The 18832-nt window shown below is 37.6% G+C and overlaps 1 protein-coding gene across 1 annotated transcript in view; it reads left to right on the top strand.

Moving 5' to 3' along the window:
• Positions 1-18832, top strand: part of LOC126270278 (uncharacterized) — a 589946-nt gene that overhangs the window by 553900 nt on the left and 17214 nt on the right. The window contains exons 201-210 of the mRNA XM_049974059.1: positions 689-1051; positions 4692-4916; positions 5563-5754; positions 9693-9905; positions 10114-10299; positions 10831-11418; positions 12013-12201; positions 12741-13174; positions 13386-13722; positions 16524-16898. Coding sequence (XP_049830016.1) covers positions 689-1051; positions 4692-4916; positions 5563-5754; positions 9693-9905; positions 10114-10299; positions 10831-11418; positions 12013-12201; positions 12741-13174; positions 13386-13722; positions 16524-16898 — 3102 coding nt within the window. The remainder of the gene's footprint in view (positions 1-688; positions 1052-4691; positions 4917-5562; positions 5755-9692; positions 9906-10113; positions 10300-10830; positions 11419-12012; positions 12202-12740; positions 13175-13385; positions 13723-16523; positions 16899-18832) is intronic.

The following is an 18832-nucleotide window of genomic DNA, read 5'->3' as shown; positions in this document are numbered from 1 at the left end:
GACTGTCCAGACTCTACATTAACATGTTTCATAGAACTCTGGATCAAAGGCTTGTATGCCACTGAGAATGACATGATTCACAAACTAATATGAGAAGCATTGTCAGTTATGTGTCTGATATCATCCTCAGTTGAATGTCTGAAATTACTGTCCAAATTGTTACCTACACACCCAACATTAATTACATGAATTTCTTTACCAAGATATTTTCTCAAAAAGGCCTAAATGAACAATGACACCACTGAGGCCTTCAGTAATCTTAAATTTGCTACTTACCTTCTAATCATGACTCAGTGAGCTAGGCACATTCCCAGGCTATGACTACTGCCAGGCAGTAACTGGTCTTATCATCCCTTTTCATCTTACCCTTGTATCTTATGCTGTCTACTGTCAGGTGATGCTGTGTTCTTAATTATATAGCTGAGCTAGTTGCATTTTATGGCTGCATAACTGCAAAATTTTTAGCTATTTGTCTTGGAAAAAACACAAAATTTTTGCTTAGTGTTGCTTTTGAATAAATAATGTTTGTTTAAAACTCTCAGGATATTCCACAAGCTGTTTGTAAATGACACTAAACTTGTTTAATGATGAGACATATGGGGCACTGAAAGTTCCTGCTTAACTTCTTCCAAAATTAAACATGTACTTTTATTTGTTTATTAACTAAACAAATGCTCTTTTATTTTAGCTGAATGCACAAATGATGCAGATTGCCCATACAACAAGGCATGTGATTCAGGAAGTTGTTTGGATCCTTGCGAACATGCTGGTTGTGGACGCGGAGCTGAATGTATCACAGAGGCACACAGACCTCATTGTCAGTGTCCTCCTGGTTCCCAGGGAGATCCATATCGCACTTGTGTCACTGGCGTATGTCAGTACAATGAAGATTGTGCTGGACATGAAGCCTGCGATCGACTGAATCGTATTTGTCGCCCTGTCTGTGAAGAAGACACTTGTGCATCTGGTGCTGTGTGTATTGGGAAAGATCATCAGCCTACGTGTGCTTGTCCTCATGGCACAAATGGAAATCCATATGTTGAATGTAGTTGTAAGTCCTTTGAGAATTACTTATAATACAGCAAAAACTATACAATAAATTTAGGAAATGCTAATACACACTTACGCATATTTTCATTGTATTTATACGTGGATGAGAAATGGGTGGGGGTGTTAGGCTTATTAATAAGAAAACATTGACTTATAAAGTTCTTTATTAAAGTTGCAGTTAGTTCTCCATACTGTCATCACAGATACTGCTAATTTCTTCCTTTTTAAAGTGAAAAAAAGAAGTTGTGCATTTGGTCTTCCTGCCAGAAAGTCATTAAATCTTACACTTTATGTCTGCCCTAAAACAATATGCACCTTATGTAAATGAAAGATCATGAGTAAGCTTTTCAGTCAGGAGTTAATGGCCTGCCATTAAATGTTGTACCAAAATGTTGCAACTGTAAAAGTTCAGCCGATGCATTATTATTGTTTGTCTGCAGCTTACAAAGCTGGCCAGAAACTTACTGAAAAATACTTTATCTGCTTTTATTTATTCATTCATACATTATGCTTCATAGATTACAGCTGATGAAGAATCCTTGTTTATGCTTATAATAATAACGGAAACTCCTGGATGGAACAATACACAAAGACAACCACTCACCTTTAGCAGTCTGATGTGTGGTGATAGGCACACATAACAAAACATGGTATTCATTAGCTTTAGAGCTCTTCTTCTGGCAGAAACTATACATGTTCATGCACACAATCACACAAACATCCAATAGAGCTCTGCAGTTATCGAGTCTAATGACTTTCCTGCTTCTTGCTCACATTATCCCACTAACCACTCCTTGCCTCATGTGTCCTTCACTGCCTCCTCTCCTCATCCATTAGCCCAAGCAGGTGCTCCCTGATAATACATGTCATTGTGATAGTATGCATTTGGATATCTGTGTGTGTACACTCTGCTAAACAAAGAGCCAGAGCTCTAAAGCTAGTTAATACTGTGTTTTGTTACATATGTCTGTGTTGTACTCATCAGTGTGCTAAAGGTGAGTGGTTGCCTTTTGTCTATGTTTAATTAGTCATGAAATTAACCATCAGTAAAACAGTTTTTATAAATTACTTTGTATTCTGTAAAATTGTCATTAATGGCTGTCTCTTTACATGATTATTAAGGACATTGTTTTACTCATTTCTTCTTAAAATATATGTAAACCATCATCTCACTTATCACACAAAAAACAATTATTTTGGAAAATACACCCACTTACCTTCTACGTACTTTATGTACATAACATTTAATCTGACTATGGATTCTTACCAATTTATTATAAGACTGGAAATAAATCCTACTTTTTTAATCATTGGACAAAGTACATGAAATTGACTTTATTTGTAGCAACAAATCACATTAAAAAGCTTACGTACTGATATTTAAATGTAAAAACAAGAAAGTTTCCAAACAGGCCTTTTATATGGTCACAACATACATATTGACAGGTTTAAACTCTGTCCCAGATTGGTATTCAAACATGGTTTACTTCATCTAGCAGGCAGAGCATTTCCAATTTAACCTTCAAAAAACATCTGGTAGATAGACTCAAAAACTTCAACTTGTCTCATGCTCCTTATCTCCTGTACTCTGATCCTGCTCTGGCACACAGTTTTAAATTATCATATATAATCAGCACAGCATGTAATCTGCATAGAATAAGAGAATTCATTGTCACTATTCTTATTTTTAGCTCTTGTAAATGAAATATATTTTTGACTTTTACTGAATTGTTCTCAAAAGGTTTTTGCCTAGGATAACTGAGAACGCAGTACGCTTGTTAGAGTTTTTATCTGCAATCAGGGCACTACTCTTTGACCTTTTTATTCTGTTTCGATTCATTCTCTATGTCATCTATGTTAAATCAGCATCATGCCATCACTATTTATTAATTCACTCAATCATTACTTCCAGGAAATTGTATGTACACTCTAAGACACAAAAACGATGCACCACTAAGGATACACATGTACAGAAAAACAAGTGATTACAATTTCAGAAAAAATGGATGATTTATTCAAGAGAAAGAGCTTCACAAACTGAGCAAGTCAGGAATGTATTAGTCTACTTCAGTCCTTATGCAAACAGTATTCAGCTTGGCATTGAGTGATAGAGTTGTTGGATGTCCTCCTGATGGATATTGTGACAAATTCTACTCAATTGGCACATTAGATGGCTGGAGAGCCCTGCCCATAATGCTCCAAACATTCTCAACTGGAGAGAGATATGGTGGCCTTGCTGGCCAAGGTTGGGTTTAGTAAGCACAAAGACAAGCTGTAGAAACTCTCACTGTGTGTGGTTGGCCATTACCTTGCTGAAATGTAAGCCCAGGCTGGCTTGCTGTGAAGGGTGACAGAATGGGCTGTAGAATATCACCAAAATACTGCTGTGCTGTAAGAGTGCTGTGGATGACAGCCAAAGGGATCCTGCTATGAAATGAAATGGCACCCCAGACCGTCATTCCTGGTTCTCGGGCCGTATGGCGGGTGACAGTCAGGTTGGTATCCCACTGCTCACTCGACCTCAGTTTGTAGCAGAACTCATTACTAAACACATTTCTACTCCATTCAATGGGATTCCAGTCTGAAGATGTGTCTGGGGATGCTTCAGACAGCAATGGGGTACCAACCTGACTACAGCCAGAAGTGAGGATCTGGGATTCCATTTCATTTCACAGCAGGATACCTTTGGTTGTCATCCACAGCACTCTTGCTGCACAGCAGTATGTTGATGATAATGTATTTGTTGCTCTTCATGGCAAGCCAGCCTGTGCATTTCAGCAAGATAATGCTTGCCTGCACACAGTAAAAGTTTCTACTGCTTGTCTTTGTGCTTGCTAAACCCCACTTTGGCCAACAAGATCGCCAGATCTCTCCACATTTGAGAAACTCGGAGCATTATGGGCAGGACCCTCCAAGCATGTCAGTATTTTGATGATCTAACGTGCCAATTGGACAAAATCTGGCAAGATATCCCTCTGGAGGACATCCAACAACTCTGTCAATCAATGCCAAACTGAATAACTGCTTGTGTAGTGGACAGAGGTGGACCATTGCACTACTGAGTTGCTCATGTTATGAAGCTCTTTCCCTGGAATAAATCATCCATTTTTCTGAAGTTTTATTTTTTGGTCTCTCTCTCTCTCTCTCTCTCTCTCTCTCTCTCTCTCTCTCTTTGTGTGTGTGTGGCGGGGGGGGGGGGGGGGGGGGGGGGCGTGCGCGCATTACATTTCCCAATTTCAATCCCATTTGGATAATTCCTTTGTGGTGCATTTGATTTTTTTTCCTTAGAGTGTAAAAAATTTATCCATGTCTGTATGCTATCAGAATTGCCTTATTGGTAAAAACACTACTGCACCCTGTGTGAATATACTGAAAGTGTGTGATATATTCAGCACTCTCATTCATACCTGTACCATCAGTTTTTATGTCTTTCATCTTTGTGTCATCCTTTCTTCTGTCCTTCCTCAAAATACCAAACAATTCATATGTTACTTATTTCTCAGTTTTTTATAGAAAGTTATATTTATATTTTACTGAACTATTGCTCACTCATCTACTAACTGATACATAAGCTCGAAACCTCCTCACTGTGATGTGAAATACAAATGGACAAAACTGACAAGTATTTTTTTTTTTCACAGCTGCAAGAGTACCAACTGTTCCAGCTGAATGTGAGGCTGATCATAACTGTCCATCACAGCAAGCATGTCTAAATGCTGTATGTCAAGATCCATGTGTGGCTGTATCATCAGTGTGTCCAGCTAATCAACAATGTCATGTTCTTGATACATTACCTCTGCGAACAGTGACATGTCACTGTCCTCACGATGCAGTTGCTGATGCTTCAGGGTATTGTATACCTGTTGGTGAGTATCTGACTACAACCAATAATTTTACTGAAATTTTCTTAGTATTATAGATTCTAAATGTACTTGAAATTTAAATGATAAATATATACAAAATTGTGCTATAGATATGATAAGTATTGCACAAAACACTTGTAAGCCATTTGTTAATACCAGAAATGATACATTTACTGAGTACTTTAATTTATCTTCTACAATGTAGGGTAGAGATAGATTGCTACTTGTCATAAAGATGACAGTTTAAGTTGCAGACAGGTGCAACTGAAAGACACTTACATATTAGCTTTTGGTCACAGCCTTTGTCAGAAAAAGAAAATACACACACACTTCCATTCACACAAGCTAGCACATCTCATGCATACATGACAGCCATCTCTGGAAGCTAACTGGAATGCTCGTGAGAATGAATCGTGTGTGTGTGTGTGTGTGTGTGTGTGTGTGTGTGTGTGTGTGTGTGTGTGTGTGTTTCTTTTTCGATGAAAGCTAATGTGTGTCTTTTTGTTGCGTCTAACAGCAACTCAACATGTCATCTTTAGGTAAGTTGCAATATATTTTTTCCTTACATTGTTGATATTCCAAACCGTAATTTCCGTTGTTTAATTTTATCTTCTGTTGTGTTATAATAATTTTGTTGTATATTCCTCAGTTCCAGGAGAACCACAATGTGTGACAGATTCAGAATGTGGTAATACTGAAAAGTGTGTACGGGGTACATGTGTGGAAGCTTGCCGCACTGACTTCTGTGGCATAAATGCTATCTGTCAGTCTGATGACCATAGAGCTGTTTGTCGTTGTCCTCCTGGATACACAGGAAATCCACGAGTTGATTGTGTCATTCGTAAGTCTACATCTTTATCATTGTTCTTTGGCTTGATGCTGTAGTGATTATGTGAACTGAAATAATATATTTTGCTTTAGAACATGTATCCTGTGAGATATAATACTCTTACTGCAGTCCGTCTTCACAGTTACATGCATGATACTACATTTATATATATGAGATACATATATCTTACTGAAAGCTAAAGATAGAGCTAAAATACTTGATTATGACTGTAGGAGAACACGTCCTCTTATTACACCCATTTACTCCTTTCAGTAATTGTCAGGAAAGATAATATTTTAGTTGGTTATTGCTTCCTGGTTTTGGAAAAAATTCATCTTATCACAGCTACCATTTATGTAAATGGAAGTCTCTGTATTCCCATAGATGTGTCCATCTTTGGCACACTTAAATGTCAATCATCATTGGTGTACAGGACTAAGGATAGTGAGCAGTTCTTAATTTGCCCATTATGGGTACAGGCAGGAAATACTGTTTTCCTCCAAATGTGCATAAATTGTTAATGATCAATCGTCTTATTTTGCTTATGTGGATTGGCTGTTTTATGTTGTCCCAGATGTTTTGGCATAAGTGTGAAATTTAATAGATAACCAGTGAACTGACTAACACATCTTAGTTACCTTATCATTTGCAAGAAATACACCTGAAGCACAAAATGCTTTTAGATATGATAGAGATTGATTCTTACAACATTTTTCCTACTTTTTTACTACAGTGTTCTGAGATTAATAGTATTAATATCACTAAGTCATGGTGCGGACACATTTTTCATCAACCTTTTCTATTCACTCATAATTATGCCATTTGATTTCTTTTGGGAAGTGGGAGACAGGGCAGCCTGACAGTGCACAGCATACCATAGCAATAAAGCTAAATGATGATGTTGTGAGTGATAATTCACAAGTTGCAAGTATTTTTAGCAATCACTTTCCGAATGTAGAGTCAACAATAGGGTTAAAGGGTTCAGTTGAAGAAGCAAAAAAATATGTTAAAAATGTCATTCCCTAGGACTTCAGGCCTTTAGAAATAGTACCAACATCCCCCACTGAAATTAAGAGAATTATAAATAAACTGAAAAACATGAGCTCATGTGGTGTTTCTGGAGTCTCTAACAGAATTTTGAAGTGTTGAACTAATTTAATAAGTGGAGTCCTTAGCGATATATGTAATGCTTGGCTAGCACAGGGAATTTTTCCAGACAGATTGCAATACACAATTATCAAACCTCTTCATAAGAAAGGGGACAAGAGTGACTAAAATAATTATAGACCAATGTCATTGCTGACTTCATTTTCTAAAATATTCGAAAAAGTTGTGTATTCAAGCATAGTCTCACATTTAGGTGAAAATAATTTACTCAGCATGTCACAGTTCGGATTCATTTACCCATCAAATAGTACAATCCCTAAATAACAAATTATCGCCAGTTGGTATTTTTTGTGATCTCTCCAAGGAATTTGACTGTGTGGATCATGTCACATTCTTAGAAAAACTCAGGTTTTATGGAATTGAAGGCTATACACACAGCTGGTTTGAACATTCTTAAAGAACAGAAAGCACAAAGTACTGCTGAATAGCACAAATAATGTTGGGAGGGTGGTAACTTCTAGTGGTAGTTATCACAATGGGAGTCCCACAGGGTTCAATTTTGGGTCCTATGCTGTTGCTTATTCATAGGAATGACCTCCCATTCAATGTTCAGCAAGCGGAACGAGTACTTTTTGCAGATGACACGAGTGTTATAATAAATCCCATTCCAGAAAAAGCAGCTGAAGATATTGTTAAGGATGTCTTTCAAATAATTATTAAGTGGTTCTCAGAAAATGGACTCTCCCTTAATTAAAAAAAAAAAAATGCGCTACATCCAGTTCTGCAGACCAAATAGAATCATACCGACAATTGGTGTAGCATATGAACAGTGCTCAGTTAACAGGGTAAATTTCTACAAATTTTTGGGTGTTCACATTGATGACAACTTCAACTGGAAGAAGCATATTACTAGGCTTCTCAAACAACTAAGTTCAGCTTCTTTCACTCTTTGTATATTCACTAGTCTTGGTAATAAACAGATCAGCCTCCTAACGTACTTTGCATATTTCCACTCAATAATGCCTTATGGAATAGTTTTCTGGGGTAACTCACCACGTAGACATAAAGTATTGATTGCACAAAAGAGACCAGTGAGAATAATTAGTAGTGTTCACCCAAGGATGTCATGTAGGCACCTTTTCAAGGAGTTAGGTATTTTAACTGCACCATCAGAGTATGTATGGTCACTAATGAAATTTGTTACAAGTAATCCATCTCAATTCGCAAAGAATAGTGATGTTCATTCGTACAACACTAGAGGGAAAAATTACCTTTGAAGTTGTCATTTGCTCAAAAAGGAGTACATTATTCAGCAACAAAAATCTATGATCATTTGCCCAACAACATAAAGTGTTTCGCAGGTAGTAGATCAAGTTTTAAATCTAACTTAAAATCATTTCTTTTGGACAACTCCTTCTACTCCATGGATGAGTTTCTGTAACAGAAATTGTATAAAAAGGTACCTCTAAATGTAGTTGAATGTGTAGAAAGGAGAGCGTGGAGGCCATGGAATTGGTCCACCTCTACCAATCCATCGGTCACCGAATCTGTTGTTGAGAAGCGTATGAACAGTTCGACTGAAATGTGCAGGAGCTTCATCATGCATGAACCACATGTTGTGTCATACTTGTAAAGGCACATGTTCTAGTAGCACAGGTAGAGTATCCCGTATGAAATCATGATAACGTGCTCCATTCAGCGTAGGTGGAAGAACATGGGGCCCAATCAAGACATCACTAACAATGCCTGCCTAAACGTTCACATAAAATCTGTGTTGATGACGTGATTGCACAATTGCGTGCGGATTCTTGTCAGCCCACACATGTTGATTGTGAAAATTTACAATTTGATCACGTTGGAATGAAGCCTCACCTGTAACGAGAACATTTGCACTGAAATGAGGATTGACACATTGTTGGATGAACCATTCGCAGAAGTGTACCTGTGGAGGCCATTCAGCAGCTGATAGTGTCTGCGCACACTGTACATGGTACGGAAACAAATGGTTCTCCCATAGCACTCTCCATACAGTGACGTGGTCAACATTACCTTGTACAGCAGCAACTTCTCTGATGCTGACGTTAGGGTTATCGTCAACTGCACGAAGAATTGCCTCATCCATTGAAGGTGTCCTCGTTGTTCTAGGTCTTCCCCAGTCGCGAGTCATAGGCTGGAATGTTCCGTGCTCACTGATCAATTGCTTCGAACGTCTTTCTGTCGGGACACATTTGTTCTGGAAATCTGTCTCGATAGAAACATACCGCGCCACGGATATTGCCCCGTGCTAATCCATACATCAAATGGGCATCTGCCAACTCCGCATTTGTAAACATTGCACTGACTGCAAAACCACGTTCGTGATGAACACTAACCTTTTGATGCTACGTACTGATGTGCTTGATGCTAGTACTGTAGAGCAATGAGTCACATGTCAACACAAGCACTGAAGTCAACATTACCTTCCTTCAATTGGGCCAACTGGTGGTGAATCAAGGAAGTACAGTACATACGGACGAAACTAAAATGAGCTCTAACATAGAAATTAAGCGTTTCCGGACACATGTCCACATAACATCTTTTCTTTATTTGTGTGGGAGGGATGTTTCCTGAAAGTTTGGCCATTCCTTTTTGTGACACCCTCTATATATCTTGTAATCTGACTTGTTCCACATCATATCAACAAAATAATCGGGGAAAATGATCCTTGGAACATTACATAACTAAAACTAAAACTAAACTAAACCAAACGAAAAAACTTTTCAGGCACGGGGCAGATTCACAAAATACCCTGTAGTTGCTTTTCAGAGGCATAGGGTATTTATATCTTGTTCTGAATGTTACAGTTCCAACACCACCACCGCCACCTCCAGAGTGCATAATGGATGAAGACTGTTCAGCAGATCATGCTTGTCAGTTGGGTAGGTGTGTTAACCCATGTTCTGCAACAAGTCCAACACCATGTGCAGCTACAGCTTTTTGTCATGTGGAAGACCATATACCTGTGTGTCGCTGCGCTAGTGGATATGAAGGAAACCCTCACCAAGAGTGTCATCCAGGTTAGTAATATGATAAAATTTCATTATGAAATTTATTTGAAGTTAATGTAATGCTCTTTTATTTCCTTCTTATTAAAAGTCTGTATATTATCTTGGATGTTTTGAAGCAGTTTTGTAGCTTCCACCACAGTTATGAGCTGAAATACTGATCAACTGTAAGACACAATATATACTAGTCAGTTGTTTATAATAACTGTTTTCTCAATAGTATCTGGACCACCTCTTGGATGCACAGCAAATTCTGATTGTTCACAACAAGAATCATGTGTTAATCAACTGTGTGTGAGTCCATGCCATTGTGGACCTAATTCTGAGTGCCGAGTCAGCAATCATTTCCCCACTTGCTACTGTAAACCTGGATTTTCTGGAAATCCTCTAATTGGTTGCATTAAAGGTGAGTTAGTTAATTATATGCATCATGAAATGAACTTTTAAGATTTGAGAATGTGATGCAGAAAAGTAAGAGAGACAATTAAAGTAAAGAGTGTTGCAAGTTTACTGAAAGTATTTCATTTTGTTAACATAAATTACAGTATTTATATGCTAAAATTTCTACTCTTGTCTCTCTCCATTAGATGACAATATTTGTTTGATGCACACCCTATCCAGTTGCTAACGTATAGTTACTCAAACAAACAGAAATAAATAAGCTCCTCATGTTGTGGCAGTTGGCAGATAATGAATTTTGCATACCTTCCATACAAAGCCAGTGTTGTTCTCCACATTCATGAAATAAATATTTGAACAAATACAGATCAGTAAGGGAAAGAAAAAGATTAAAACAAGGAATTCAAAGTAAATGTATGAGAAGATGCAGTAGTAAAGAATTCAAATTTTACTTGCTAATGTAAATAAATTAGTACTGTAAAACGGAAAGTATATTTGATGATAAATTCTAATTAGATCTTTTATTTGTCTCACACAGTTCAGTGCCAATCAGATGATGACTGTTCCACTGACACACAATGTTACAATGGTGAATGTGTGAACCCATGCATACTGGGAGCAGTATGTGCTGTCAATGCCGAGTGCTATGGAACAGATCACCGTGCAGCATGCCGCTGTCCTGTGGGATATGTTGGTGACCCGTTGTTGCACTGTGAAAGAGCTGAATGTCGTGTTGATGGTGACTGTCCTTCTACTAGAGCTTGTGTGCAACGCCACTGTGTTGATCCTTGTGCTGTGGCCTCATTATGTGCATCAAATGCAATATGTGTGGTGCGTAACCATGCAGCTGCATGTCGCTGCCCAGAAGATGTACCACTTGGTGATCCAACGTCATTCTGTGAGAAAAGGCCACATGCTAAAGAACAAGAACCTGAATGCAAGCTAGATGTTGACTGCCCTAGCAGACAAGCTTGTTTAAAATCACATTGTGTCGACCCATGTACTGAACTGAAACCATGTGCAACAACAGCAAGATGCTCAGTTCTCAACACGGTACCTGTAAGAACTATGGTGTGCACTTGTCCTGAAGGCTGGGTTCCTGGCAGCGATGGGGAATGTCGGCCTGGTGAGCAAACTGCACTATCATTGATACAGTGAATCTTAAACGGTTTTGTTATTTTTTACTGGGCTCAGTAGTGATTCAATATGGTATTTTAAACTTAAAATGATTTTCTGATTGGTGATACATTGTAAAATGAGTATGTAACATATACAAAACATTTTTATTCTGTGTACTCATGGCTATATTTTTTATTTTCTCCTATAAGACTTTTGACTAAAAATAAGGTACAGAAATTAGAATGAGTATTGTGATGTTGATTTGCTGGGTTCCATTCTGAAGTAAAATTCTGAGATGTCATCAATATGCCCGAAATAAGTTTGTCATCAAAAACAAAGTTTTGTGCAAGTAGTAAAAGCCATAACTATGATGATACTTTTCAAGATGAACGAAAATTAGATCCACAATTAACTATGATTGCATTGTGCTCTCCATATCACCAGTTGTGTGATTTCAAAACTCCTGCATACGTACTCATATTAAAACTAAACAAATCATAAGTGCAAGTATTGTAATCAAGTTCAGTTGCGATACTTATAATTTGTTGATATCATTATATGTAAGTGTCTGTCTGATAATCTATGTTTCTTAATATTTCAGTTGTGGTTCCTGTACCTCCTGGATGCACATCTGATGAGAATTGTGCAACAAATGAAACATGTATTAATCGAATATGCAGAAATCCTTGTGACTGTGGTACAAATGCCAACTGTTTTGTCCAAAACCATCGTCCAATTTGCTCATGCCGAGATGGATATGATGGGAATCCAAACATTGGTTGTTATGCTGGTTAGTAATTACATTCCAGATCTGCAACATGTACTATTCACCAATCCTTACACTATTTAGCAATATATGTGAACAATCAAAATGTGAAAAGAAGCAAATGTAATTGGTATAACAACTTCTGTTGCAAAAAGTCTTCAGTCAGTTAATTTGAAGGTCTTGTCAGTTCCAATTGCTTCAAACATTCATGCAATTAAATGTATTACTGACTAATGCAAGACAAAAAATAATTATCTGTTTGTGCAGATACTTCACATAAGTTAAAGACAAATCTGAATCATAAGTTATCAGTTCAGAGGTTTCCAGAAAAGTGTTCTCTCTCTCTCTCTCTCTCTCTCTCTCTCTCTCTCTCTCTATCTATCTATCTATCTATCTATCTATCTTTCTCTTCTTGATGTTTTATATATTTTTTAAAAAATTTTTAAGGAATTTAATCTTTGGTCTTAAGTATATATTGGGCACTCAGTTTTAAATTCAGGGCTATTTGATTTTGTTATATTTTTAATAACTTGAATTTCTAAAATGTATCATTTATTTTTCAGTGGGATGCCGCACAAACTCTGAATGTGATTCCGGCAAAGCTTGTGTGAACAGTGTGTGTGTAGATCCATGTACAGTATCCAACCCATGTGGACAACACGCAGAGTGCTACACATTTTCTAACCGTGCTGAGTGTCGTTGCATCAGTGGTTTTATGGGAGACCCTCATGAGGGCTGCCATGCCATTGGCTGCCGTGTGGACTCTGATTGTCCTTACGACCGTGCCTGCCTATCAGGTCGTTGTGCAGATCCATGTGCACATGGCTACCCAGCACCTTGTGGACAAGGTGCACTCTGCAAGCCAACTCTTCACCGTGCTGTTTGCCGTTGTCCACCAGCATTACCTGCTGGCAATCCATATATTGCTTGTCGACCCAAGATTCGTGCTGAATGCAATGGTGATCCAGACTGCCCACCAAGACTTGCATGCCTTGATGTATGTACTACCTTCTGTTTATAACTCCTCTTGAAAATTACATGCATTTTTAAGATATCATTAACATAGTATGTTAATTGTGTTGTCAACTGAAGTAAAACAAAATTTGTTCTTGCCATGGATCTTGTAAATGTGGCTTAAAGTTATTAACAATTTCCAGTTGTCAGATTATTTATTTGTATTTATATTCTTTTTTGGAAACTGTTTTCAGGGCCACTGCCGTAACCCTTGTTTTGAACTGCAGCCATGTTCCAAGCCTGCATCCTGCCAAGTATTTAGCTCTGTGCCAGTAAGAACAATGTTCTGCACTTGCCCTCCTGGTTACGTGAGTTCAGGCAGTGGTGTGTGTCGTCCGACTCCCTCTGTCGTAGCTATTGGTGGATGTTCATTTGACAGAGACTGCCCTGATGACAAGACATGTATACAAGGAATTTGCAAAAATCCCTGCACATGTGGTGCTAATTCCGATTGTCATGTGAAAGATCACAGGCCTACATGCACTTGTAAAGCAGGATTTGACGGCAATGCAGATGTAGAATGTGTAAGAGGTATGTGTAAGATGTGAATTTTGGAAACACATTTGATTTAGTTAAGTAGTTATTTACGTGCTCCTGGATCATAGTTGTGACCTCTCACTTTGATCTGAAACAAGTCAGTTTTACAATTGTAGTACTCTTTCTCAGTGAAAATATGGCAACATTCTGCTTCTTTATGTGGCTGCCTTAAGCCCCCACTCCCCACACTCACCATGTTATTACATGTTCAGGAATTCTTCTAGGGGGTAGACAGAGTTGTCATGAAGGTGTGATTTCAGTTTGTGTTAGAAGTTTATTTTACTTTCAATTAAATGTTTTACATCACCAGGTAGGTAGTCAAAGACTTTCATGGATAAGTACATCACACCTTTCTGTGTGACACTAAGCCTGAGTGAAGCAATTTCTCCTAGTTCAGTGTGTATGAATGTTCTTGCTACTTCAAGTGGTGGTTGATTGTTGATAACAACCTTCACAAGAAAGTATATGAACAGTGAAGCTGTTGTTAGTTTGACCAACTGTTTGAAAGAGTTGGCTAGAAGACATTGTAGAGTGCACACCACATATTATTCTTATTACATGACTCTGTGCAGAAACACTCACTTCCTCAAATATTTGTATGGTAAGATTAATGTGGTAATGAAAAATCAAACAGTGAAATGAGTAGAGATAGCCTTCATCACATATGTAGGCATTCAGCAGTAGAAAGGCACATGAATAAGTACTGGAATATGGTGGCACATTTTACAAACTTTTATTTCCCTTCAGAATGCATACCTTACCACACTGTCTCAGCACTGATCAAGTTAGCCTGCAGGACTGAGATAACATTGCTGCCTGTATATATGTGTATATAGCTGAACTATCATGTTCCACTACTTGTTTATGGCCTATCTGCCACTAAATATGTCCACAATAATCTGAGTTTTTATGTTGACTTATAACATTGTCTTATAGGATTGGTTTATTCTGTCAACATATAAGATATATTTTACTGAAGTTAAATCCTGAGCTTTCTGAGGTCATGGTTCATAATATCCCGCGACCAAGTACCTCACACTGCCACTAGATGTCACACTCAGTGAGTTACTCTTTTCCACAGTTGTGAAAATGACTGCAGTGTGTTTTGAGTTATTGTCAGGTTTGCTACCTTATTTACTCGAATCTAAGCTGCACTTTTTTTCTGGTTTTTGTAATCCAAAAAACCACGTGCGGCTTAGAATCGAGTGCAAAGTAAGCGGAAGTTCTGAAAAATGTTCGTAGGTGCCGCCAAAACTAACTTCTGCCGTCTAATATATGTAGCACTACTCAGGCATGCTTTGCAGGCACAAAGATAAATACTGGTGCCAAAACCTATGCGTCAGTAAATAAATTAAAAGAAAAGGCAGAATAATGTAAACATTATGCCGTATATTCTTTCATGTTTGCTGCTGTCTCATTTAAATCCTGTCTGCCTAATAAACTACGAAACTAGAGTGAGACAACAGCAAACGCGGAAGAATAGACATATAATGTCATGTTTATATTCTTATGCTGAACAGTGATACAGTAAAAAATGAAGCACGAAAGTAAGATGACTAATTTCTGTGAAGAATGTAACGTACTAAAGAGGCGTCTGCAAACATTTTCAAACGGAGAAAAATTTTCCCTAAACTCTCATTCGGAATAAATTCTATGAAACGCAGTCTATTATTTGGTTCTTGTTGATCATTATCAAAGAAAGCAGCAGTGTAAGTAAAAACAAATAGCAGTCTCTTGCCTTTGTTTCGCTTATGAGACAATTCCTCTCTTTTTTTTAATTGCAAGCGGCAGCAGTTTAGATTAGATTTTTAGTGGTAGGGAGATGTATTTTTGGTCCAGCTAGTATATGGTAGTTCAAATCACATTTACTAGGGTACTTTCTGTAATTTAATATTATGTTCTTGCCTCAGTGCCAGAGGTATAACAGGAGAGTTTCCACTGAGCTGTCATCCATTCATACGTGCCGCCGCAGTTAGTCAGAAACATAACTGTTGTACAGTAGCAGAATTGGCCACTCACAGTCTAAAGACACTCAATGGGTGGGATTCTAGGAGCAGCATTAAGTATGTGTGGCATGCTATCACAAGCCATGACACCTGAAAATTGAGGATTTAATGCCGAGTTATTGTTTCTGCATCCTAAATGTATCTACTCACAAATTGAGTTTTATGCTTTTGACACTACTTCTGTACAAAAACTAACCCATTGTTTCCTCTTAGGTTAAGGGTTACCATAATATACTTTCATATTATAAGACTAACAACTCTTAAACTTTAACAGGAAAATCATATAGTTTTCTTATTTCTGATATGGAGTTGATTGTATTTATAAACTATTGACATTGAATATACCAAGTTCCATTGCTAAGTTTCACATTGGATACATAGAGATTCTTTTTGCCTACTATAGTAAGAGATCTCATTTCTGAATGTCATTGTTTGCACTCATTTGGGTACATCATTATCAGAGACATAATTAAGGTTAGTCTGTATGAAAAAAAGAGATGTAACTCAAATTCATTTAGTTTTATGTTGAAATGACTATTTATACTAAATCAAAGAAAATTATTCTGCAGGCTTTGCTCTTACGAGCAGACAATAATTGTCTTTGCCATTGTCTTGAATGTATAGAAATGTTTCATTTAAATTCATCTACTTATGTAATGGAAAAAAGTGTTTAATTAAAATGGTAGCCATCAGTCACACAAGAAATTTTATGTAGTTTATTCAATGCTGAAGGACTTATTCAACGTTTTTATAGTTACACAGTTTCACAGCTTTACATAATTTTTTCAGTGAGCTGCCGTACTGATGGTGACTGTTCACCTCAGCACCAATGTGTGCAACGGATATGTGTACCAGCTTGTGCATCTGATGGAAGTTCATGTGGTAAAGACGCATTATGTTATGGTGCTCAACACCGTGCTATTTGCGAGTGCCCTCCTGGGCTGCTGGGAAATCCACAAAAGGCTTGTGTAGCAGTGGGATGTCGAGCAAATTCTGACTGCCCAGCAGAGCACAGCTGTATCTCTGGAACTTGTGCTAATCCTTGCAGCTCCTCACCATGTGCACAACCAGCTGAATGTAAAGTTTACAAACATGAAGCACAGTGTATCTGTCCACCAGGCTACATAGGAGATGGATATATTACAGGAACATTGTGCACAAAACGTAAGTAGTCCTTAGAGTATGCAATAGAAATGAGCTCTGATGTATTCTTTTGCTCTTGAGTAGGTGTAAAAAGTGAAGCATCATACCAGGAAAAGTCCTTCATATTTCAGATTTGCCTCATCAGCTCTATTATTACCTCCCCCAAGTAATTGATCAACTCAGTAAGCAAAAATAAATGGACCGCTTGCTGCAGTTGAAGAATTTGCTTATCATACTTTCATAACAATATAAATTTCTTGTTTTCATTGTATCAATGTTGTGACCTTTTAATTTTGTTTCACACTTCTCGGCAATGTCAAAGCTTTTGTGCATGTGTAGTGTTATTTGCACTCTGAAAACTGTTACAAGAATTGAGCAGTATTTGAGTTCATAAAACATTACACCATACAAAAGTTTAAGCATTGTTTATATTTATATGGTATGCACTAAATATGGTGTCCATAGACAATATAAAATTATTGCTTCAATTTATATTCATCAGTTCTTAGATAGAGAGGCATTTCAAAGTAAGTTGCAATTTGAAACTTTTCCAGTCAACATTTTGAGTTCATATGATAATGATTTATAAACGTTTCTCCTTCAACATAAGGACCATTTGTCCAAGCAGCTTCCACAATAGCCATTATCACTGACAATTTTTAAGAAGACAAATACAGTGGGAAATGACCCTACATTTGTATGGACTCACCACTAACCAGCATAATGCAAAGTCTGTGAATATGCCACTCTGTTTATCATCTTGAAAGAAATGGTATGAAGACTCATCTGAGTAAGCCCTATGTTGCAAGTTCTCAGTGGCTCCTTTACAGCTACCTACATGGCCATACGCACTATACTGCTATTTATCACATCACATTTTATTTAGCACTCTAATCAATTTTCTGGTTTGGTATAACAATGACAACAGGCTTCATCTAGTGTCTGACAGCTCCTTTAATAAATGTGTGTGTCCTGTTAAACAGTGTAGCTTCCCTGTCACAGTAGAAAGTTCCTACAACTAATCACTCATCACAGTTATGAGGCAGCTGTTATCAGCCACTGCAGACATCATAGTAACTTTGCAACTAAACTTCCCCAAGTGGAGCTTCCAGCCATCAATGCCATACAATCATTTCACTTATACAGTGCTTAATTTGTGACAGTGCATGTCAGTAACCATACCAGTATATCTGACAGGGGGTGGGGGGACAAAATGTTAAAATAACATTTAAAGACATCCAAATTTCAAAAAGACAGCCCCAGATCACAATACCAGAACCTCCATTTAACAAACTGAACTCTCTCTCTCTCTCTCTCTCTCTCTCTCTCTCTGTGTGTGTGTGTGTGTGTGTGTGTGTGTGTGTGTGTGTGTGTGTCTAGTGACATTTAAAATTTGAAAATTTCACACACAGAGCCTACAGGACTCTTTTGATCCTGATCCCCCTCCCCCCCAACCCACTCCATATATTTTTGCGTTCTGGCAGGAGATTGACTCAAATTTGTAAGCGTGAAGATGAAACTAAATATTTCACTTTCAGTGTGCATGGAAATGGATTTACAATTTCATTTCAACTTGTTTAATTTTAGTACATACATGAATTACTAATTCTCACCGAAGACATGTGAATAGTGATGACCAGAAACTAGGTATTTCAGATAGCCCAATAAGTACCAACAACACATCACAATGACATGATTATGTGACACAAATGAAAAAAATATGAATTTCAGTATATCTATAAACATGTATGGAAAATTCATGAAGAGAGAATATTTTCTACAATCCCTAGTTATGTGGTGTCGTATGTAGATATAGTTCAGTGTGTAATCATATTTCTAGACTGTATGACCATATGCGTTCCTAGATATCAGGAACAACATCATATAATACATAGCTGTAGTTCCTCTGTAAAAAAAGGAAGACAACTATACATAAAGTGCATACAATACCTGTG

This window comes from Schistocerca gregaria, chromosome 1 (assembly GCF_023897955.1).
Source record: "Schistocerca gregaria isolate iqSchGreg1 chromosome 1, iqSchGreg1.2, whole genome shotgun sequence".
NCBI lineage: Eukaryota > Metazoa > Arthropoda > Insecta > Orthoptera > Acrididae > Schistocerca > Schistocerca gregaria.
This window is presented reverse-complemented; position numbering and strand designations above follow the sequence as displayed.